The following is a 24,717-nucleotide window of genomic DNA, read 5'->3' as shown; positions in this document are numbered from 1 at the left end:
TTGTGTGAAAACACTGTATGTAAGTGTCCTTGAGTTATAACAAATAAAAATTGAGCGAAATACTCCACAATAAATTGAAAATGCTCAAAAATTACATTCATGGAAGGTTAATTTCAAGACCAATTATTTAAAAAATACTCACATAGTCAGCCTTTGTCTCCATTCCGATGCATTTACACAAACGAGTCAACTGAGTTTTATTCAAAAAACCATCTTGGCCTATTCCTAGCTGCTTACACACACTGCGCAAGTTGTCAGCTTCTTCACTAGCTTCAAACGTCATGTTTATAAAAGTTTCAGGTGACGGGAGTGCCTCAGGGTTGAAGGGTAGGGGACTGCTATGCGTCACCTTGACCACCTCATCTGCAACAGGGAAGCAGTCCACTTCGACCAGCTCATTCTTGTCTGGACCTTCCTCATCCGACGATATCCTGGACACCCTGGCCTTGTTGAAATCTAGACAGAGAGGGGAATATGAAATGAAATGTGAATTATTACAGCTTGGAGGTGCTTTGGTAGTCACTAATCCTACTTACACTCCTAAAATTAAAATATTTTATTCAGAACATGTTTAAAAACAAGATGAACAGCACTACTTGAGAAATTGTTGCCAATAAATGTAATGGTTTTATTAACAACAGTTTTCTTGCGTTAGCTGCTTAGTCTGGAAAAACTAATCATCTGAAATAATCAACGCAGAATGATGAATTACTGTACAAGCGGTCCTCAACTTTTGTACACTCGCCCTGCGTACAATTCACAGAGGAAGAAGAGGGGAGTGGAAGAAAGGGGAAGAGAAGAGAAGGTGGTGAGCGAACATTTAAAATGCAACTAGGTGTAGGTGACAACTTGAAAAATTGATTTCAAATCAATCACGTATTGCATAATCACAATGTTTAAAAGGTGATATAACTGAGGAACCATTTCTGCCGATACGTTGTATGGAAGACAGTAAATCTATTGTCTCTTGTGCTTAGAGATGACAATAATTTAAATATTCTGTTGTAACAAAATATTCTCCCTGAAACTATATGATCCTGTAAACAATTCATAATGAATTTCCTCGATTAGTCTTAGTTGTTTGTTTTAGAAAAATTTTTAATTTTTGTCTCGTATTATTTTCATAAATTTGCCGTTGCCAAAAACTTTCACATGAGCACCTTCCACCATTTTTCTTTCACGATGCATGGAACAAGAGGAAGAGATAATTACGTTAAGGGTCACGTGAAATTCTTTAGAGTAATACCCAGAAAATGAATCAGGAGAAACTTTCAAGCGGCATGAAAAGGTGAGCAGTGAGCAACCTGCAAAACCTGCCATGTGCTCCCTTTGACCCGCCAAACGTGCGACGAGCCTCACACGGAAAATGTCTGTGGAAGGAGTCATGAGCGCATGGAGTCCGACTTCCACCGCTCACGACTCCTACACACACACACTGCGCGCTGAGAGAGTCATGGGCACCGGGAGTCTGACATCGCCTAGCACATTTCCAGCACACAGTGTGCAAATTAGGAGTCGTGTGCGCATGCAGCCGACTTCTACCGCTCTCAACTCCAACACGCACAGTGTGCATAGAGGGAGTCGTTTGCGGAGGGGAGGGAGTCGCAAATCACCAAATAAGAATCTCTCGCCTCATAGCTCTATCTGCTGAGTCGCACATTTGAACTGACTCACTCACACAGTGTCCACATGGTTCGACTTTCGTACATGTTCTCAGGAATACATTATGTGCGAAAGTCAGGGACTGCCTGTATTTATCTCAATATAGTCCACCCTTTTTTTCCAAAAATGCCCACGGTAAAAGTAAAGAGCGGACTACATTCAAACACATTTTTTAAATTTTTCCGGAAACTGAAGCCTCAGACTTAAGGGGGGGCACTATATTCAGAGGGGGACTATATTTGTAGAAATATGGTAAATCATCAAAATAATTACAAAATAAGTAAATAAATACATGCTTATTCCACCAAGTCCACTTTTTCAAGAATACGGAGCAAAGGTGAAATTTTTATTTTGAATAGTAATGCTTTGTAATTGGGCTTCAGCCCGTTAATTAATAAATTATAAAATAAATTATGAATTAAAACTGCACTAATAAAGTACTCAAATTAGGTGAGGAATTCTCCATTGTATGAAAATCAATGCAAAATGTCATTGCAAGCCAGTTTTCACACTTCCACCAAAATCTAGCACGACACTTAAAGCCACAAGAGATTTTAAAACAACTCACTTTCTTCTGGGGATTCACTGGATGAAATGTCCTTGTCAAAGATCAACCTACGATCAACACTTTTTCTTCTTTTCTTGTAAACTTTGGGTTTAGGAGGTTCTTGGGTCTCGGCCGACGGCCACTGAAATGTAAATTATAATTACATTTGCGTCAGATGAAATTTTGAGATAGTGCATTTAAGAATCCACATCACAAATACTGATCATACCAATAAATTATCTTTCTTGGGTACCGGATTTTGCAGAAATACTTCAGACTCTGATTCGTCTGTGTTGCAGGCCTCATCTGAATCTTGGTCAATGCTCTCAGGCCGTGATCGCCTCCCATATTTCTTTTTTCCAAACACATACTTAGGCGACACTTCCCGTTCTGAAAATAGATTATATCAATGCAATTAAAACAATGATCAAAAGCAACAGAGCCAAAGTAAAAAATAATCAGTGATATTTCTAGACAGAATCAATAATCCTTATTTTCTCATAGGTTGATCTAGCACATTTATAGTCATTACGTAAATACCATTTCTTTGTTCACATCATTCTGATAATAATTCAAATTATCATCAGGGCTTCAGAATATTTTTCCTCCATTCAATACAATCAATACATACATCAAAACAGATGCTGCACCTTTGATCGCAACAGAACAATTCTTGGAAAGAGTAAGTAACATAAAGTGGAAAAATCAAGACCTAAAATTAGGGATGAGTCGATTCCACTTTTTTTCGATTCCGATTCCAAGGAAGAATGCAGAATGGGACTCTTTGAGGCTTTAACACCATGACAGCTACAATACTAAGGGACCAATCTGAGAGAGAGTTCCAACAACCCATTTACAAGGATATAACTTAAAACTCTTCAGCCTGGGTTGAAACCACTTTAAAATGACTCTGAACTGTTTTCACCTCTGCTTAGTATTAATGTCGCAAATAACAGCATTGAAATCACCTATGTATAGGTACATTATGAACAAATAATGCATGAAGTCTTTTTTTATACACAGGTAAACTCGCTTTTGAAAGTTGGAGTACAGTCCCCACCCAATATTCTAAGTATTATCTGGCAGTCTGTAAGAATAATATTTAACAAGTCAATTACAAGGCTACTTCAACCACAAGTGAACTGTGGGCTTAACCTAATTTTAAATACATAAGTTCAAAATGCTTACCAGGAGATCTCTCAAATTTCTTCTGCTTCTGTCCTTCACCCAACAGGCTCAACAAACCTTCACGGAATTCTACAAAGGTAACTCTTCTCTGAGCATTATTGGCCAAAAGACAGTCAATCAGTTTAACACCTTGCTCCTCTAACTGTAATTTATCACAGAGCTGAGCTAAACCTCCACAATCAAGTCTGCCAGAGCCATCGATGTCGCAACTTTCGAAAACATCCAGTAGTTGCTTCTCATAAGGGTCTCCTCCTCCTTCCATTGCATGACAGATAACTTAAAAAAATAACTGCAATCAAGAAAATAAGCCAGCGATTACACTTATGAAACCATAAAAGTAAACACCCACACATATTTTCAGAGGTGAGAATTGCATTTTCCGAATCCCTGATTTCATTGGTAATCATCCGATAGTGAACATACTAGCACGATTTTCCATACTTGCAAAGTATTTAGCCAAACACCCACCTTTGAGGTGAAGATAAACCAAATATTTGTTCCCAATTCAATGGATTATTGGCCATTGTCTACAGTTAGCAGTAAATATAAATTGTAAAATGAAAAATAAAATATTACTCTGATCACAATAAAACCAATTTTACTAGATAACATTTAATTAATTCGGCATTTAATAAAACAAATAAATACTTTCCACGTTAACTTTCTGTCGAAAACAGACAAAAACAAAATTGAAAATCACATACACCATAGAATTTACTCTCACTTGTACAATACTGGCGACTGAACAACTGCTACTGTGTACTTCCATAATCACACATTTTATACACTCATTAACTTACGGTTTCTCTTAGCCCATTTAAGAAATGCAACTATTCCGAGGAGAAAGGCACATTACTGTTACGGATCATTCACGGACTAATATATCATCTACATGTTTAAATCGAATTCAGAACATTCAATAAATACACATCCGCTTCGCACAATCACTTGTCAACGATGAAAAACTAGCAACGCAATACGTCCATATTAGGATATTGGATCAGTTTTTTTCGAGCGGCAAATTCAAAAGTAATATTTTGGTTACGCTTGGTTATTTAGATGTAAAATGTTAGAAGACTTTCTTTTACGGTAAAAATAACAGTTAATATTGAAACCAAAACTTCCATTTTATTTTTAAAACTTAAAATGTTTTAGTCGTATTTTTTCGCGTGTATATTTTTCCTGATAAAAATATGCGCGTAACATCACACACTTTTCACTTTTTATGACAATGCTATTATTTATCCTGAAATGGCATGAATGTAATACGAGTAGTCATGTGATAATTAGATAGTATATGTCCTGCATATCGCTACTGTGGGGAACAAAACTGACCAACTCTGGCTTCGCAATCTCTTCTCCAATGCTTCAGATCTCTTTCTAAGTTAACTAGTACCTATTCCTTTACTAGGTCATCATAAACTCGTTATTTGGGCACAAAAAAATTACCTTCAAAAGAAATAAGTATCTCATCTACAAGCTGCTTCATTCTCAGCCACCATAGGCAGGACTTTGTTCTTCCTCCTCCTTTACGACCACTTCATCTTCTTGAGTCTACTACATAGCCACATTTCAAAGGTCTCCATGTCTCTTCTTGTCATTCTTCTGAAGCAGGGGCGGTCTGATTAGGTCGGCTGGTCGGTGATCGCCGAGGGCCCCAAGATTAGGGGGCCCCATAACACTCACGACTATCTAGAAGCACATATGAAAGATGCACACGTAATAATAAAATAGTATTTACATGTACAGTTGGATTCAAAAGTATTGCAACAAATAGAGCGGTGCCACTTTTGCTGCAGTTTGGAAATTGAGTTTCGGTATTTTCTATGGTACCAGTGGGAGGGAAATTTGAGCAACATTCCCGCTTCCCGCAATATTTTTAGAACAACATCATTAAAGGGAAATGTATGTGGGATATGTGCAATGTTTAACCCTTTCGCTGTGTTCAATCTCCAAAAACCTTCTCCTCACATGCGGCGAAAAGGTTAAAATGTGTTTTGTGGGCCCATGGAGCAGGTACTTCAATACTGGGTGTGGTACACCCTCCAAAGGGTCGCTAACCCGGGACCTTATCCTTGACGAGTTCGCCCTTGCAGGACTGTCTCATCGACCCTCCCACCGGGGGTCCTCCCTCCCGAAAAGTGACCGCTCTGACTGCAATTTAAAAATCAATCAATCAATCCGATCATCAAATAATGATTGTTTTCGTCGCACTCCTGCCAATCAAGCAATCAAGTACGTCTTTGAACCGTGTTTCTGCGATGAAAAATAACGATTTTGTTAACTTTGCTCAAAACGTGGCTATGGACCACTGGAAAATGGCCATTTCAGCAAAGTTAACAAAATCGTTATTTTTCTTCGCAGAAACATGGTTCAAAGATGTACTTGATTGCTTGATTGGCAGGAGTGCGACGAAAACAATCATTTTTTGATGATCGGATTGATTGATTGATTTTTAAATTGCAGTCAGAGCGGTCACTTTTCGGGAGGGAGGCCCGAGGGAGGCTGGTAGGGTCGATGAGACGGTCCTGCGTGGGTGAGCTAGTCGAGGAAAAAGTCCTGGATTAAGGACCCTTCGAAGTTCTTTTGCGAAAGTACGTTCACAGCAGTCTGCCATGCGAACGTACTAGGTAATTTCACGGCAGTGAAAGGGTTAATACCACATAAATTGTGCAGCTCATGCTAGATTATAAATATACGTCCAGAACGTCACTTTACTTCCTCTTGTAAATTGGCCGATCCGTCGAAGTATATTGTCTTACAATTAACACTGAAGCTTTTCGATCAGCGATAGAGAACATAACATACATATGAAATATTCCCCGCAACATCACAGCAAATAATGCCACTGAGAGTTAAAATTCAGTTTGATTTAGTGACACTATAGAAGACTGGTTCATTCCCTTTCCTGGCAAAGCTCATAACGAATCCCCATTAGAGTCAACTAGTTAGATGGACTTGTGGATAAGGAGAAGACTTACCACAACAGGTGATTCGAACCTATTCGCAATAATTTTTTTTCAGTTACATAGTATGGCAGTAACAATTTTTTAAAATCCAATTTAATGCAAATAATCATACTTTTTTCATTTTAAACTTTTAAACTGTCGACTTTGGGACCTCAGCCACCATTGAATGAGAAGCTGAGATATCTTCAATGTTTTAATTAAATCTCATAAATGCAAATTGGGCTTTCAATCAAAAATTATTTTTTGTAGATACCTTCTGCGCTCAGGTTTGAATGGCACGATAGCATAGGTGTAAGGCACGTTTTCAGAGAGAAATTCAAATGGTTGAATGGAAAGGAGATAGGATTGATCAAACTAGTGGCGGATACAGATAGGGGGCGTGCGCCCCCCCCTTGCGGGTCCGCATGTATTGCCGAACATTGCAAAACCACAATTGTAACTTTTTTATATCATAAGATGGCATTGTCTTTTACATGTTTATAATCACTTTAAATAAAATTGCGTGGGAGGGGAGAGGGATTCTTGTGACTTGATTATATTTTATTACGATAAAATTAAAGACAATTCAAGATATATGTTGCGTCCCCCTTGAATTTTTTCTGTATCCGCCACTGGATCAAACTATGTGAAATCAGTATAGCGAGAGCCTTTGGCTGGGAGTACGGCCCTGAGACCACCCCAGGATCATGCACCCTTTGCGAGGAGGTCTTGAGGGTAGGTTTACCCATTGAGGGAGTCTTTCACCCAGGAAATTATTTTTAGTTTGGACTACAACCTTCTCACAATGCTTGCAAGTTCTTATAACCATTTGAGGGGCACTTGGGGGAGCAATTCTCAATTATCAAACTAGTCAGTTTTGTTTTTTTTCCTGGCTCTATAGTTCAAGGAATTTCCTGGAATGATGTAATTTACTTAATTTTTCCATGTTACGCATTTCAATTTGGTCCATTTGCACCATCCCAAATTTACCACATCTGGCCAGTGTGGTTTCAGAGAAGAGGGAGTTGGGGTCACCAAGAAGAATAGTTAAAATGAGTAAATGGGTACATTCAAGATCTCAACCATCACAGACTAGCTAGACTAACTAGAGATATTTTTGGAAATGCTGTAGTGTAGCAATACTGGCAATACCACTAGAATTTTCTTCTTCCAGTACCTTGCTAGAAATAATCTGGCAATGAGAGAGGTATAGCAGCCTCATATTCATAACCGTGGCAGATACATATGAGTGTGCAGGGGGCGTGCACCCCCCCTTGTGGGTCTGCCCGCATTGCCTAACATTGCAGATCCACAATTTTAACTCTTTGATATCTTAATTAGATGGTATTGTCAACTATTAAGTGAATAATCAGTTTAAGTAAAATTTTCTTAAACTTTGCATATGACTTGATTATTTTTCACTAGGATAAAAGTTAAAGGCAGCTCAAGATATCTTTTGCAAGAATTTTTTTTATATCCACTGCTGGTTCATAAGTGGAAGATGTCACTTTCTAATGCCACCTTAAAATAGAGTTTGACAACAATATTTTAAAGCAAATGGTATTAGTACCTTCTATGTGATGTTGCCCAAGTGCTTCCACTCAGGCCTCGCAGTTTGATGCCCAGTCAGCAACTGGTCTCACTAACCAATCTTTTGCAAGCGGAGGAAAAATCACCACATGCATTAGGTGAGCAGCTATTAAGTGTCAATAGGAAAATTTTTAATCAGTTAAATGTTTTGAAATTTTTCTGCAGGTATACTCGAGCATGTGCTAACAAGGAGACTTTGCGTAAGTGATGTCAAGAAAGAAGATGAAACCTTTTTTATTTGAAAGATATAGGCACTTAGATAGGAGTACTGTAGAAGAGTTTTGCCCATATAAACCCGGGTTTGAGAGAAAAAAGCATTTTACAATTTTAAAACACGCTCACGTTAATGAATTTAATTAAAACATTTCACCCATTGTTTCAAGGTGGATTTCGAAACGAAAACGCGGAACGCTAAATATACGCTTATACCACTAGGCCAAATCCACCTTGAAACAATGGGAGAAATGTTTTGATTAAATTCAAAGTGAGCGTATTTTTAAATTTTCGAATGCTTTTTTCTCTCAAACCCGGGCGTATATGGACAAAACCCTTCAAAAGTGTTTCTATATTTGAGTGCCTACTTCCAAATGAAAAAGGTTTCATCTTCTTTCTTGACTACACTTACGCGAAGTCTCCTTGTAAGTTAGATATAATGAGCAGGTAACTAAATGAAAAAAAATCAAAGACTTTGAGAGCTGAGGCTCAGTCAATCACATACGTAGTTTGATCAATCCTATCTCTTTTCTATACAACCCTTTGAATTTCCCTCTGAAATTATTGGGCCAATCGGAACGATCGGGACCGGGTTCGTGAACGAATCATTTGGAATGAGTTGGTGAATCAAAAATAGCCCACGGAGCAGATTCAGTGCTGCCAATATGTGTCTTTTAAGATGGAGCATAGTGATATTAATATTGTGATAATTAAATTAGTTTTGAGCATGATCCACAATAAGATTACTTTTTAAAAGAAAAAAAAGTGTTGATGCTTTGAAATGTATGCATGTGCATCCACTACTAACATATTTTGAATTTGTATCATGTGAATAAAGTATTTATTGTATTTTGTTTGGTATCTCTGCTTTTCTTCCAACAGCGGATTTCGGACTTGCATTTCGGGGGCACTGGCAGGCTCTCTGTTTACGCATGTTGGTGTTGTTGTGAATATTTGTGGGTGGCTGTTTTCGTGGAGGTTGATGTGATTTAATTGTGCATTCTGTGACTGGTACATGGAGTATTTAGGATGAAACTCTTTAGTTTTTGGGAATTATAGAGCTACCAATGAAAAACGGATAGTTGTGGCTGCGAGAATCGATAATAATGGAAGGGAGAGAGAAAAGTGAACACCTTCTAGCTCTCAAAGGTAAGGCTCATAAGACTTGTGTGTCTTGCCATTCAGTTAAATTAATTGTTGTGAAAAATAGGCGAACTAAGCTTTAAGTGTTCGTTTGAATTGTGAATGTTCTATATGTTGTCAGCTGTCACCTGTTGTTTTTTTCAGTGATGCGCCTTACAAGACCTACACTCTTTAGTCCAATAATCGTTACCTGTGAACCTAGTGACTTACCAAAGAATTTGTTGAATGACGATTTAAAAAACGATATAACTTCTGTACCTGGTGCGGAGACATTGGCCGTTGGTCAATTTTTGCTACTTCCACAGAGTTTTGGGTGAGTTGATGACTAAGATTTTTCGCTAGAAGTTTACTTTGCTGGTTTAACGTTAGTTAAACTCATTATGAATATAATTTTCAGGAGTATATACCTGGGGGAGACTTTCTCCAGCTACTTGTGCGTTCACAATGGAAGTACTCAAGTTGTCAACGACGTTACTGTGAAGGTTGGTATTTTATCTATGTTGAGTTATCGTAGCAGGCAACATAGTAAATTAATCGATGATTTTATGGAGTTTCCCTCATCACTAGCTTTTGATGAAGTGATTTTTGCGGAAATTAGTGATCCAAGTACGTACATAGAATTATCCTATCGGTGAAATGGGCCCGTTGAGGTTATTTTGTTTTCATTTGTCTTCAGTTATGGTGACTAAAGTTAGACATTAGTAAATTTTTTTTTAATTATGAGAAGTCTATCTCTGTAATTATTTTGGGACAATGAATAAGCGAAGATTAGTAAAATCATCTGTGGTTGGCATTGTCATGAATGGGAATTCAATTGCTTCAGCAAGATTCAAAGTGTTCTTTGAAATATTAGCATTTATTTCGTATAAGATCGCTATATTGCCAGTTTGGTGGTTTTAATAGAATAAAAGTAGTGTATAATATTTGTTGGAAAAAGTATATAATATTTCAATGGAATAATACAGCGATGTAGGAGTTTAATGTTCAAAAATATACAAATCAAAGTAAAATCACTTCAAAAACGCAAAATAAAAAAAGGCTCAATTTTCATTTTGTTTTATGATGTAATTACGGATCTCCTGCCATAAGTCAACGTATATATTTAGTATCATAATGCTCTTTACAGTAATTAACAAGTGTAGGAAATATTATTTTCAAATTACTCTGATTGCAAATGTACATTTGTGTTGACATGGTTTAGGCTTATGGTAACTTTGAGTGCTCAAAATAAAATTAACTTCCTCAGGTCTTTTGCATGGTTTTTAAGGAACCATAATGTTTTGTGACCATTACTAGCTATTGGTCCTCAGAGAATGGTGTTGGTTGATGTAAGATGTAGACGTGTACTTCAGGTCTATGTCTTATGGTTTAGAGTTGAGGTTGAAGTGTGCATGTTTGGAGGAAATAAAGAGCAACTCTAAATAATAGTATAACGAGTTTAATGTATGTTTAATGACAGCCAGTGTCATAATCATCATCACTGGTCAACAATCCTAGGATTGGTTTGACGCAGCTCTCCACTCAGTTCTCCTATCAGCTAATCTTTTCACACCTACGTATTTCTTCTCTTTCACATCCTTCTTTACTTGCTCCATATATTTTGCTCGAGGTCTTCCTTTTCCGTTCTCGCCTTCCACTTGTCCCTCGACCATTGTCATCTTCAGGCCATCATGTCTCAAGATGTGGCCTATAAGGTTGTTCCGTCTTCTTATTAAGGTTTTCATGAGGCTTCTCTTCTCTCCTACTCTTCTTAGGACTTCCTCGTTACTAACTCGGTCGATCCATTTGATCTTCATCATTCTTCTGTAACACCACATTTCGAAGGCCTCTATCCTTGCTTTCTCCGCTGCGGTCGTTGTCCATGCCTCACTTCAGTATAGGAGCATACTCCAAATGTAGGTTCTTAAATATTGTTTCTTTACGTCCATATTTAAGTTTCCCGCTGTAAGCAGGTCTCTCTTTTGGCAGCCAGTGTAGGCTTGAAAAACTAAATTGACTCCATGAAAACTGCGGATTTTTGTTTATGCAAGAGCAGGCATTGGCAGTAATGTAGTAACACCCCTAGTGACCAGCTGTGGGTCATGGAACGTTAGGCCAAATCCAGTTCAACACAGTGCATACAATATTATTCTTTGGCATTCCTTGATTGTCAGTCTAAAAATCTTTTTTCCTATAATGTTAGGCTGATTTGCAGACCAGTTCACAGAACATTCAGTTGTCTGCCCATCAAGCAGAGAATTCATCAGGCACCACCGCTGAACTTCAGCCGGAGGACACAGTGGACCAAGTTATCCACCATGAAGTGAAGGAACTGGGAGACCACATGTAAGCATTTATGGTGTTTATGCTTACTTTTCTTTATTGTCTATGTTTTATGCAGTGCTGTTCTTAAGGCCAGGTTACACGATACATTAACATGTACGGGTTAATGTCTAAATGTATGAATGTGAGAATGAACGCCAAAATGCACCGTGTAATCACGCTTGCACAGAAAATAGAAACTGTGTTCTAATTTGGTTCACGCATTCGCACCAGTCCACTAGAGTCATTCACGCAAACATACATTAACTTGTACGTGTTAATGTACCGTGTAACCAGACCTTTAGAGTTCAGCAATATACTTGTGTGTGTGGTAGCATCAGGTGCTGGGCCACAGGGGGTACCAAAAGTACTGAAATGTAGAAGAATCCAAAGCTGCAGACACATTTTCAATGAAGAAGTGAATTTTTAAAAATTGGGCTAGATTGATGGCACTTTCTCCTGCTGATTTAACACCAAGATTGATTTGGATAGGTGTGGGTAGAGCTCAACTTAGGCTAAGCTACAGAGAAATAAATATGCAGCAAATTCAAGGTTTGGGGGAAAGATTCCCCTAGGTTCCTGTGTGCTTGATTCCCCATCTTGTGCGCTTGGTAGATTAGAGCGCTTGCCAAAAGTCTACCTACAATCCTAACATTGGTTTGAAGAAGCTCTCCATTCTGATCTCATATCTGCTAGCTAACAGAATAATATTAATAATAATTATTATGAAATCGTTATATATTTTTATTTATTTCTTCCCATATTTCATTGATATACTTACTGATATTGTGCACTTGATCAATGAAATGAACAAGGTTCTGAAAAATCGGAATTATGAAAAAAAATTAGGTTAAGGATTCGAACACATAACATTCGGCTTACTATTCCTGCCAGCTAACTACCTTGGTCACCTCGCCATTCGGTTGATGGAGCGGACGCATGGTATTATATACTGTAGGACTGAAACTTTCGGAGCATTTTTCTCATGAATGGCTGGCCATCTAAGCTTATGTCTGGGGCATTGTAATACTATTGGGGTAAAGCTGCAAACAAGCACCGTCCCTCTCCGAACTTCATTTCCCAACCCTAGCACTCCCCTTGTTAGTCGTAATATGCTTGTTCAATGAGAGCCAAAATAATAATTCATGAAAAGAAATCTGTTAAAATCAACGGTAAAAAAATTCTTGAACAAGCCCATTTCTCACACAACGTTTAATTTTCTTTTGTAAATACTTACTTACTTACTTACTCCTGTGGCCATTGTAAACCTAAGTGGTCTATGGCCTCACCAACCATGCGCCTCCATGCACTTCTGTCTTCTGCCAGCTCTATGTCTGCTCCCATTCTTCTCAAGTCCTTCGTCACCTCGTCAATCCATCACATCCTTGGTCTTCCTAGCGGTCTCCTACCCTCTGGCTTGCCTCTTAACACTTGTCTTATCATTTCTCTCTCATTTCTGCGTTGAATGTGGCCCAGCCACCTCAGCCTCCTACTTTTTACTATGCCCACAATATCTGGCTCCCTATATGTACAATTCTTTCAATTCTCTATTCTTCCTTATCCTCCATTTATCTCCTTCTTTTATCGGTCCAAAAATCCTTCTCAATATCTTATTTTCGAAAGTACTGAGGCTCTTCTGAGATTTTTTGGTGAATGTCCACATTTCTGATCCATATGTAACTACAGGTTGCACTATGGTTTTATACATTCTTATTTTAGTGGTTTTTGATAGAATTTTGCTTTTAAATAATTTGATTAGGCTCCAGTATGATCTTTCAGCAGCTGCGAGCCTGTTTCGAATTTCAATGTCTTCTCTATTATTGTTTGCTATTGTTACTCCAAGATATTTAAAGGTATCAGTTCTCTGGAACCTGTAGTTTAAGACTTCTAAGTACATAGTCTTCTTCATCGTCTTGTCTACTAATTTTCATGTAGTTGGTTTTACTTTCATTTATTTGTAAGCCTACTTTTCTTGCTTCCCTTATTAGTATTTCTGTCAGACCTTGAAGATCATTTTTGTTTTCAGCTACAACGGCTACATCATCTGCAAACGCTAGAAGGTTTATTTTATCAGGAATTCTTGCCCCTCCTTGACTATTTCTTGTTTTCTTAAGTGCTATATTGAATAGTAGTGGCGATAGACCATCACCTTGTCTCACTCCAGTGTTTATATTGAATGTATCTGTATATTCCTTTCCTATTTTTACTTTACCTTTAGATTCATTCAGACACATTTTTGACAACTGAATTATTTTGTCTGGTACACCATATCTTTTCATTACCTTCCAAAGTCTATGTCTGTCTATTGAGTCGTAAGCTTTACTAAAGTCAATGAACATTAAGAATATATCTTTGTCATATTCCCAGTATTTTGAGGTCAGTTGTTTTAGAATAAATATTTGGTCTGTTGTTGTTCGCCCTTTCATAAAGCCTGCTTGATGGTCTCCTACTATTTCTTCTGCATGACCTTTGAGTCTATTTAAAATAATTTTAGATAGTATTTTACATGTGGTATTTATTAGAGATATGCCTCTATAGTTCTTACACTCTAGTTTGTCCCCTTTTTTGTGCAGTGGAACTATAATTGCTTCAGACCACTCCTTTGGCATTTTTTCAGTTCTCCATACTTGTAGAATTAGTTTGTGTATATGCAAATAGTGAAGCAAAATTAAGTCTTTGTTCATTACTAAAGTTAACTTACTTATCATTAATTATGTGGTGGTAGGCTTTCAACTCAATAAGTTCAATAGATTCAGGCTTCAATCGGTGGAAGTTAGACTTATGTAAATAAATGAAAGATTGTAGCACTTTTTTAAATGGAAAAGTGATGCAATCTTTTATTTATTTAAACTTTCAACTCAACATACATATCAATTCTGACAATTAATTGGTAGTTTTAAGCAATGGCATGTATGGAGCTGATGCATATGATAGCAATGACATGCTTATTTTGCTGTCAATGTATGTTGCTATTCTACATCAATTATTTTCAGACTTGTTTGTGAAGTTGCATACACTGCTGCAGGTGTTGGGCGTTTGTCTTTCCGCAAGTTTTACAAGTTTCAAGTGCTGAAACCACTTGATGTCAAAACTAAATTTTATAATGCAGAGGTAAGTGACAAATTTTTTGTCTTCGTGTGATTGTGTCAGTCACTTAGTAAATTTAATTTTTGGTGTTGCATTTATAATTGATATTTTGAGATTTTTAGAAATATGTTATTTTCTTACAATTTTTGGGTCTTACAGATATATTTTTAAGGATATATTCATCTGCCATGTTTGAACTTATGAAGGGGGAATAATAGATTTAATGAAGCTAATAGATAACTCCAGAAAATGTTGCAAATAAAATTGGAAGTACATTTATATATTTTGAAGGAATAAATTACAATGGACTCACTAATAATGATATGACTGATACTTACTTGCACATGTGTGTGTTCAGATTTGATGGATTTAGATGTAAACCATGCTTCTTCAAATACTCCTATGGGCTAATATGTTTTTTGTGTTGTTACATACTGTGTTTTATTCATATTTAATGCTTCATTTGACTCCTTTAGTATAAATTTGCAGTGAATACTCATAATTTGGACAACCTTGGCATGAAAAGAAGATTTAATGTCAAAATTGATGGAAATTGTAAATTTGTGCTTAAATAATGCAGTTTAATTGAGAAAATGTGCTGAATAATTTGGTAAAATATTGGCCAGTGAATATATTTGTGATACATGACCAAATATTCTGAATTTTATTAATTTTCAGACTCTTTAAGTCTTAATATGAAAAAAATGCTTTGTGAATCTGAGGAATGAACTTTGTAGTACAAAATCTTAAATGCAGATAAATAGGCTAATTGATAATGTTTACTAATTTACCATTGTTTTGGAAAATACAGCGTGTGTCTATTTTTCATTATTTAGCTCTCTCCTTAGCAGTGTTTGCCTTTACATACATTCATAGCGATAAGTAGTCTAAACAGTCCATGGGTACTTCTGAACTAAACATACATGCCAAACTATTCTTCCACAGAAGTCATTAGGTATAATTTCTTTGTTGAAGATTGTCTGCAAACTCAAATTTTGATAAAAATATGACAAAATTATGACTTCTCATTCTGGCAAGGTAAAGGGTAAGTACATATTGTCTTTTAATGATTCTTGTAGCATTCCTCATGTACCTCTTCAGTGAAATGTTTTCAATTAATCTGTGTTAATTAGAATGATACATAGCAGCTAATTCATGATATGGAAACTGGAGAAATAATTCTTGAGTTATACAGCCAATTTTCAGAAGTTTATTGCAATTTTTTTGTGTATGTGAGAAAAGGCTAGAGGATTGGGGATGCATCTGTTAACTTTGTTGGAAAACTTTGTTTTTGAACAGCATCACTTGACATATGCTGTAGTGTCCCAATAGAATATTGTTGTTGAAATAAAAACAATTTTATGGCCAACTTGGGGAGACTGGTAGGTTCTGTATGTTTTCTGTTAATATTCCAATATCCAATAACTATGTCATGGCGGCAATTTTTTAAATGCATTTTATAGGTTATATAGCCTTTATAGAAAATGAAGGTCACCTTACAGTAACTTTAAGCTGTGTTTTATATACTATGAGTAGCCCCAAGGACCTATATGTATTTGGAAATTAATTTTGGAAGGAGAACGAATTATAGTAAAACCTCTTTATAACGAACCTCTGCACACCAAAGGTACTCTGTATAACAAAGTCCTATCCGTGGTCCTAGACCCTTTCCTTTGGAGAAAAACCTCTTGCAATGAAATTCACTATTGAGCTCTAGTTAGAAAAAATACCTCTCTATTGTGACAATTTGCTTTAACAAATTATTTTTACATGTGCTAAATGCAATTTTACTTCCAAATTCCACTCCACCCTTATAGTCTCTCTCTCATGACCTAGAGCCTTGGTTTCACTCATTTAATTTGGTGCTGCCGTAAGCTGTACAGCTTATTGGAAGCAGCAGCCTCAGCATAGCCTACAAAGCCTTCTGATGTGTCATCTTTCAACCCAGGTTATCGGATCTGCCTTGGGACTAACAGTGTGTTGTCAGGCATATTCTTTCTGAATCCCTCAAAATTCATAATGTAGCACTTGATTGTACATGCTGAGGGTTGGTAAATTTATTGGCTTAAGACAACCTTACTCAAAGGAATGCCCAATATGAGATTGCATGGCCACTTTCGGCGTTAGAGACTGTTGGCCAGAAGTATCACCACAGGAATACCGAATGAAATGCAGTTTGAATACTTTTGAGGAAAGGAGGGAGAATTTTGGGATGTTTAATATCTTTCCCGGAAAAAATTTGCTCAGCATTTTTCATGTGAAATTCCAACTCTGTGACAGACCTAGGAGTTGCCGGAGGAAAATTTCTATCATTATGTCACTCAGATTGCATACACTTGTAAGATATTTGGATGGCATGTTAAAGTTCGGGTAAGAAAGCTCTATAGATTCAAGGGGTTATAGAAATAAAATTTCACTAAACAAAACACCAAACCTCCACCTATACGTCACAGTGGTTGAAATCTCCTGAACACAATTGGTGTTGGAGAAGATCAACCTAAAGTGTTCATAGTAAAACTGGAATTCGTGCCATTTTGAATTTTTTTGGAGGCCAAGGGTGCCGAACGTTGGTGTTGTCACCCACACGTTATTTTGAGTCCCCACCTCGAAAACTTTCAGCTGTATTGCATTTCCGGGAGTGGTTGGAACATAGTTGGTATCCATCTGTGAGTGAGTCAGTTAGACATGAAAGGGGTTGTTTATGTTATGAACATGCTTTAGTAGTTACCACTGTCAGATTTTCTCATCCCTTTATAAAAATTGCGAACAGGATTATCCTGCAGCTGCTAAATTTGTGGTTTCCCTCTTCAATCTATGTGAACTCTTAGCTCATTCAGTGAAATTGCAACCGCCAAAGCACATCTGTTTACTGAACCTCCTTGCATCAGAGTTACCATTTTTCTGGTTGCATTGCATTTGTTATGTGGAGGTTTTACTATACATACATGTAGGGTGTAACATCCAAGTATTTGGGTGCAGATGTGTATGATTTAAATAAAGTAAACATGAAAATTTGGCCTGCAATCTGTAGGTACTTTGGTTTATGAGGTTTCTAGTGTTTTTTTCATTGTGAGTCATTATATTGAATGAGATAGCATTACTATTCTTTAACTTAAATTGCAATTATTTAATTTGTCTTATAAAAGTGATAATTTGCAAGTATATAATTCTTCTTAATTGTGTATTACTAACCCTATAATCAATTAGAAGTGAAGCAATCTTAAGTATGTATTACCAAATTTTATTGCATTCTTTTGGCATTTGGATTGTGGTTCACATAGTCTAAAAATAGCCTGTTTTAATTACGGTTTTCATCTTCAAAGTTTTGATGCCATATGTGCGTTGATATAGTGCTTAAATGATTTGCATTCATGGTGTGCACCAGCTAGTTTGTATCTGAAATACTGGAACTGCATCAGACCAGGGAAAATAACTTTTAAATCAGGAATTTCTTGCTCTTTTCTCAATCAACCCTCTAAATTGTTTTAAACAGATTCCATAGTTAATTTAAACAGTGCTCTTTGAAGCATAACATGGTGTAATGAGTAATGCGACATGAGTTAAATCATTCCGATGATTTTACATATTACAATTACGCAAGTGTGAATTTAATCAGGCTGGGAATAGTTTGCTGATACTGTCTGTAGCCAACCAACCCAGTAGGTTTTCTTGCAGCAGCCAATTCAACTACACTCATGACTTCTAATTGAGTGGAAAATTGGATTGCAAGATTTTAATTTTAAATTCCAACTTGAACATCTATGCAAAAGCCTGGAAAACACCTTAAGCGGTGTTTTTGAAATTAGCAAACATAACTTCCATGTAATAAAAAAATTAGCTAACTAAACAAACATATATTTTGTGATATTGGAAGTCGTTGCAATGAATGAAGCTGAAATTTTTCTCACTTATTGCATTGTTTGACCCTTGGACCACTTTCATTGCATAATTTTCAAGTGAAAAGAATTGTGGAAATTACTAGGTTTTAACATATGTAACTAGTGAACCTGAGTTTTGTGTGATGGAATTTCCTGGTCTGATGCTATTAAAAATCTGTAGGATCAATATAATGAAAGGTTTGATGCTAAATTTTTGTGGCTGTAATTGTGTTCCATGTTGAACATTTATTATACCCTAATCAACCATTAAAAAAAATATTATGCTGTCTTTTTTTTGGAGTATTGGTCAAGAAAAATGTTTAATCAGAGCAAAGCCAACATATCAGTTAGTTGTAGGTTCGAAGATTTTGGCGGTTTTGATCAGATGATCTCTGCATTCTCTTCGGGTTTTCACCACGTCCGTTGGGTTTTGGTGACAACAGTTTCTGAAGTCCCAACTGTTTCTGAAGTTTCAGTCAACAGTTTCCTTCGACCTGAAGACGCTCACTGCAATGTCAGCAAAACTGTTGTCGCCAAAACCCAACGGACGCGGTGTAAACCCGAAGAGAATGCAGAGATCATGTCAGTTAATTTATTTGCCAACTTCATAGTTAACAGCATAAAACAAATCTACAGGAATAAAAAAAATCATCCACTAAAACTTCAAAAGAAGACTCTTCGCAGTAGTACCATGCTTAGTTAGATTTTAGTAATTGGTGTTTTCTGAAATTTTGTTCAAAATAGAGTGAAAAACATTAATTTCCAAGCTTTGAAAAAGTAGATGTTGACTAGTTTTGTCGTCAGTAAAAAATGTGTATCTGTTACTTTTGTTGTTTTAGCCGTAGTGCCACCAGAATCCTGTCTTAGATATCACCATTCATATTTAGGTAATTATATAATGTAATATAATTAGGTATGATAGAATATAGGTAAAAACCCTATTACTGTTAATTTTAATGAGAATTTCTTGTGGGAAGTATGAAATTGGTTATTTGTTGTCTGTGAACTTGTGTGCTTGGTGAGTGAAAATATAAAAAAAATACATTGTTTTATTGTAATTATGTACCTAAACTCTGGATCCACATATTTATTGGTGGATGCTAAAACCACTAAGTTGTTATGGTTAATTCATTATTATTTCATAAGAATTCATCATTATTTATAAAAATTCAATTTGATGGTAGCCTCTGTGAGCCTATACCCCTCAAATTAAGCATGGTATTGGCAGAGAATGGTGCTGGTGATTTGAATTTTATCTGCAACAAAGAAATTATGTGGAAGATGAAAGGAAAGAAAGATTTCAGCAGTAGAGTATGAAAGATTCAGCACTCTCGTTTTGACACTAGATGATCCCAAGAAGAATCACATTTTGGTCAAATAAACGGCCGATGTCCGATGGCATATATAAATTTCCACGAAATGCAAGGAGATACTCGGGGCGAAAAACAACACATGATGGTTCAAGTAATGCCTTCCTTTTGTCTTCTATGTAGCCTCTCCCTCTTTTGGGTGTATCAAAGCCCATGGGCCGTCTCGTGATCCATTTTCTGGAATACTGTTTTTTTTTCTTATTTAAACCCCACCAAAATCACTGGCTGCTTAACGTAAAAACTTGTAAGTGGTGTGAGTAATCGGTGTATAACTGAAGAGTCAATATGTACATTAATTCTCAGTCTAGGCAAAATGATCTTTGAATTTTTGTGCATCTTTTCTGTATTGTATGAATGATATTGTTAAAACAGTCATGTGCAGAGATGGTAAAATATTGACATAAGCACACAAAAGGTAGAGAAAAATCATTCTTGTTGTGAATCAGACTTGTAGAGTTGTATGATTGTTTAGGAGCTTACTTGGCTGCAATCTAGGTTCAAATATCTCCTGAGTCATATGCCTAATTTTGTGTTAGCAAATTTCTTCCATTGTTGAATTAGTATGTATTTTTATGTCAAGTCGTTATACCTTGGAAAATATTATTATTACAGAAGGGTTTATTTGGTCCTCAGTTCCTCTGGTTCTTGAGTTTGGAACAGGTATTATTAGAACCATAGCCAAAAAGAATTGATAACATGGTAATTTGTACAAAATTCAATGTGAAAACTTGTCTTCACAAAAGTTTGTGTTACATAATTTAAACAGAGATGTGTTGTGGATCCAATCACTTGTTAGATAACTTGAGGTAATATTATTTTAGGTAGCTTTTTAATAAGGTAACAAAAATAATTAATAGCATTTGTAAACTAAGCAATGAAAAATAGCAAACTTGATGAAGAACTGGGACCATTAACTGATGGCAGGAACGCAACTAGAGTCAGGACTGATAAGGAAGTGGAAGGGACTCATACTTAATTTTTATTGCTTATTTTGATTCTGGTTTGGTCAAGTTGTTAGAGTATAAAATCGTGCAGGTGTACTAATTGTGATGGTGGGTTTAAAAGAGTGTGTCAAGCAATTATGCGAGTTTCAGGTTGTGAAAACTCGCTGGCCAAAGATGATATTTGGAAAGGAAGTGGACAAGATTTTATATTTAAATGGAAAATGTGTGTTTTAAAGTAGGATATTGTTAATTAGCAGTAATGATATAGTTCAGGATATTTTTGGTACATACACTTTTTATGTAACTAGGTACTTTTCACATGATCGCCAACCCATTGAATCCATATGCTGAGTCATTTGACCTCCTTAATGCCATCTGCAAGTCCCTTCCCCCACTATGAACCTTTTCTCTGCACCTGGTCATCCATTAAATATTTAATTCCTCCCCTTTTTATGATGTCAATTCCATTTCTTTTTTTATTCCAATGCTTTTTGTCGCAGCAGTCCCTTTCATGTTTTGACCCTATTGCCACTTCACATGTGCAGTTTAATGGAAAGGGTGATAATAACCATTGGGGTTGCTTTTTAGCTGTCAGTATTGAATTGAACTCATTAAATTGATCTGAAGTAGTCGCATTAGCTCCATTTTCTCTGTAGATTGTAGTTTTACCATAGTTTCCTCTTAGCATAGACGTATGCTTCATGAGGTAGTGTTGAGTTTCAAAGCCAAAGATCCACTCACATGGACAGACTAAATGTAGATAAGAGGGAGTTTGTATCATTTTAGGTATTTTGTCTTTTGTTCTCAATATTAATTAAGCATTATGTATAGTTAGACCCTTTTCCATGTTGAATTTGAAGTTTCTTAACATCGTTTTTCTCTAAAGCTAATAATGTTGAAGTGATTCGGTGCTTGTGTTCTAATCAAAACACTCAGCTTGTATCCATTGCAAAGAAAACAGCCACTTGTACAATTTCCGCACGTTTAATGGCCATACCTCTGACCATAATTTCAGCACATAATGCTATCACCATCATTGAAAAAAATTAGAAATGTGGAAATATTACCAGTGATCATTTTATTTACTAAGGATATCATTTGTGCTCTCAAATTAAATGCTGACACACTTTCACAGACACTATTTGAAGTTACGTTTTCCTGCTGCCTAGACTATAGTCTCAAAATCTCCATTAGACTTTATTTTAGGATGCACACTCCACTGATACATATTTGCACTCAATCCAGATGTCCTGTTCACAGAATCTCCTAATGAGTTTTGAGTTGCATCTTCGCTTGAATTGAGAGTGGAGAGAATTGAGTGAGAGCATTGTGATTGCATATTGATGTCTCCCTCCCCCTGATGTTTTTATACATTGTGTGCATGAGAGAAATTGTCAAATTTCCCCAAATTTTCCTTTTGTTGGAGGGAAATATTTTTGGGAGAGCTGCGTACCCTTCAAATTTCTGTCTGCTAATAATATATACTATGTTCTTGATGTTTTAGAATAGCCAGGTTTTGATAAAGTTTGGGTATGAGCTAATTATTGATGCCATCGACATGCATGGGGTAAGCAGAACTAAATCTTGATTGAGAAATAATCAAATTCAAATTCCTGCAAGGTTCTTGAAAGCCAAATCATTGTGGTTTTGTAGCTGTGACCTTATTTCTATCCAGTGAGTGTGAGACTAATTTTCCTGGTATTTAAAATGGCTGTTTGTTAGAAAATTTTATATGAATATTTTTTATTTTACTCGAACATTTCAAAGGACATGAATTCCGAGCAAACAATTTTTAAAAGAAAATTTTTATTCTAAGCATATGTACTCTTGAACCTTGTATTTTATTTTTAAAATTCTATTTCTTTTATTTTCCTACATTTAGTTGGTGGTTGTGTTGTATGCATTGTTTTAATGTGTTTTTAGGCTCACAAAAATAATGCACCTTTAGAGGAGCAAAAAATTGTTGGTTTGCTTAAATGTGATCAATGAGGCTAATTCAGAGTAATTTCTGAAAATTGGAACATAGAAATTAGTGTTTATTGGAGGCCTCAAATTTATTGGGCAAGTTAATAAAAATTTCAGTGCATATACATATCATTATCATTTCTGTATTTGTTGAATCAATAATTAGGAGAAATGCGATGGTGGTTGGTGTAACATGGTGAAACTCCTTCATGATGCACAAAGGTTAAGAAAAGACTTCGCTGTTTCACAAAATAAAATATATTTGCGACCGGTTTCGATATAGCGTATCATCATCTGGTACGCTGATGATGATACGCTGTATCGAAACCGGTCGCAAATATATTTTATTTTGTGAAACAGCGAAGTCTTTTCTTAACCTTTGTGCATAATAATTACGAGAATATGTTCATCTTGTTCAGTCAACATAATTGCAAATGGTGCATTTAATGTTAATTTTTCATATAAACATTGCATTTGGAAAAGAGTAAGTATGTAACATGATTGTTCTATTTTTATAGTTCCCAGTATTTTATTTGTGTCAAGTAGATTGAGGTACATATCTATTTGATGTCTGGTATTGGTGCGAGAAAATAACTTTGGTTGTATATTGAACTATTTTGTGCATGAGCACACAATTTTTCCTCAGAAGAATGAAGTTCTGTCATTGAGGATCAATCTAAGAGTACAAATCATAGATTGTAGCATGCTGCAACATGTGTACAACTTATCAAGCCAGGAATAGCAACATAGGAGCAGAAGGAGAGGATGAAACCGTAGACAAGGGCATTGAAAAGAGTTCTATAATAGGAAAGGACTTTGGTCGGAGGACTATAGACATACATACATACATAGTATTATTTACACTGAGGGTGAAATTCATTGAGAAAAAATCACTTTGATCGACAGGATTCAAACCCAGATCTCCCAATTCCTGGTCAAGTATGCGTGCAGTTACACCACCAAGCCATCTTCACCCAAGTCCAATTTCATGCCAAATTATAAGCAGTGCTTTTTCAATGACAATAGGGTGGTTTCCTATAATTTTTTATTGCCTAAATCAAAAGATTATTACTCCTGGACTACGCATTTCACGCTCTTAGATTTTCGAATTACGATATATATTTTTCGCGATAAACGAAAAGTGAAAATTTTCAAGCATGCGAAAATGCGACGGCTAAGTAGGAATGATGGGAAAAGTCCATGTGATGTATTTCTGGTTCCCGCTGCCGCCCTGTGAGGTGACCTTGAGGCGAGGCTTGAGCGCTGATACTACGAAGGCTGCTAGCAGGTAGCAGAGTACACTGTTAGCAGGTAGCACTTGGCTTAAATAAGGATTATTACTACCTTATCAAACTAAGAAAACTTTCCGACCTCAGTCAGTTTTAATAGGTGATTATTAAGACATGTTTTCCTGAGCTCTGTGCCTCATACATGCATTGGTAATCTCAGACTATGTAAAACTCCTATCTACTCGTGTATAAACTAGGTCCCTGTGACGTCACGTGAAGTGGCATCGCATGGGCGCCAATCTGGCCTTTTTCAAATGAGAATAAAATTGACAATTGCCATTCGTCTAAACTGGGATTTGTAAAACTAAATAATTTGTATATTATGAATACACTAATGGTGGGTAAGGAATCGCAATCAATGCCTTTCGTTTTCTTTGATGATGGAAACTACCCTATGAAGTTTTTCTGTGCCTGTCTTACTTTTACTCGTTCATGAGTTTACTCATGAGAAAATGAGGGCATTTTTTTATCCCTACTCTATTCCCATGACTGGTCTGAAATATGCAGTATTTAGTAGTGCTAATTCAGTGCTAGTTTTTAGCATGTGTTCACCACTATCCTTGGGACAATTTCAGTATTGCTTTCCCCCTCC

General features: G+C 36.3%; 2 protein-coding genes across 6 annotated transcripts in view; one reads left to right on the top strand and one right to left on the bottom strand.

The window, feature by feature from the left end:
* The window catches only part of LOC124157956 (ninein-like), a 36,215-nt gene extending 31,856 nt beyond the window's left edge, over window positions 1-4,359 (bottom strand). For all 3 annotated transcript variants that reach the window (XM_046533065.1, XM_046533066.1, XM_046533067.1), the window contains exons 1-5: window positions 4,198-4,359; window positions 3,398-3,686; window positions 2,439-2,599; window positions 2,231-2,351; window positions 143-456 (exon numbers count right to left, since the gene is read on the bottom strand). In XM_046533065.1, coding sequence (XP_046389021.1) covers window positions 143-456; window positions 2,231-2,351; window positions 2,439-2,599; window positions 3,398-3,659 — 858 coding nt within the window. In that variant the 5' untranslated portion in view covers window positions 3,660-3,686; window positions 4,198-4,359. The remainder of the gene's footprint in view (window positions 1-142; window positions 457-2,230; window positions 2,352-2,438; window positions 2,600-3,397; window positions 3,687-4,197) is intronic.
* Window positions 4,360-9,034: 4,675 nt separating this feature from the next.
* LOC124157954 (trafficking protein particle complex subunit 13) overlaps window positions 9,035-24,717 on the top strand; it is a 49,910-nt gene continuing 34,227 nt past the window's right edge. For all 3 annotated transcript variants that reach the window (XM_046533064.1, XM_046533063.1, XM_046533062.1), the window contains exons 1-5: window positions 9,035-9,297; window positions 9,436-9,604; window positions 9,689-9,773; window positions 11,474-11,616; window positions 14,586-14,703. In XM_046533064.1, the coding sequence (XP_046389020.1) occupies window positions 9,255-9,297; window positions 9,436-9,604; window positions 9,689-9,773; window positions 11,474-11,616; window positions 14,586-14,703 (558 nt within the window). In that variant the 5' untranslated portion in view covers window positions 9,035-9,254. The remainder of the gene's footprint in view (window positions 9,298-9,435; window positions 9,605-9,688; window positions 9,774-11,473; window positions 11,617-14,585; window positions 14,704-24,717) is intronic.

This window comes from Ischnura elegans, chromosome 4, assembly GCF_921293095.1.
Source record: "Ischnura elegans chromosome 4, ioIscEleg1.1, whole genome shotgun sequence".
Taxonomy (NCBI): Eukaryota; Metazoa; Arthropoda; class Insecta; order Odonata; family Coenagrionidae; genus Ischnura; species Ischnura elegans.
The sequence above is the reverse complement of the archived record's forward strand: the minus strand, read 5'-3'. Positions and strand labels throughout refer to the sequence as shown.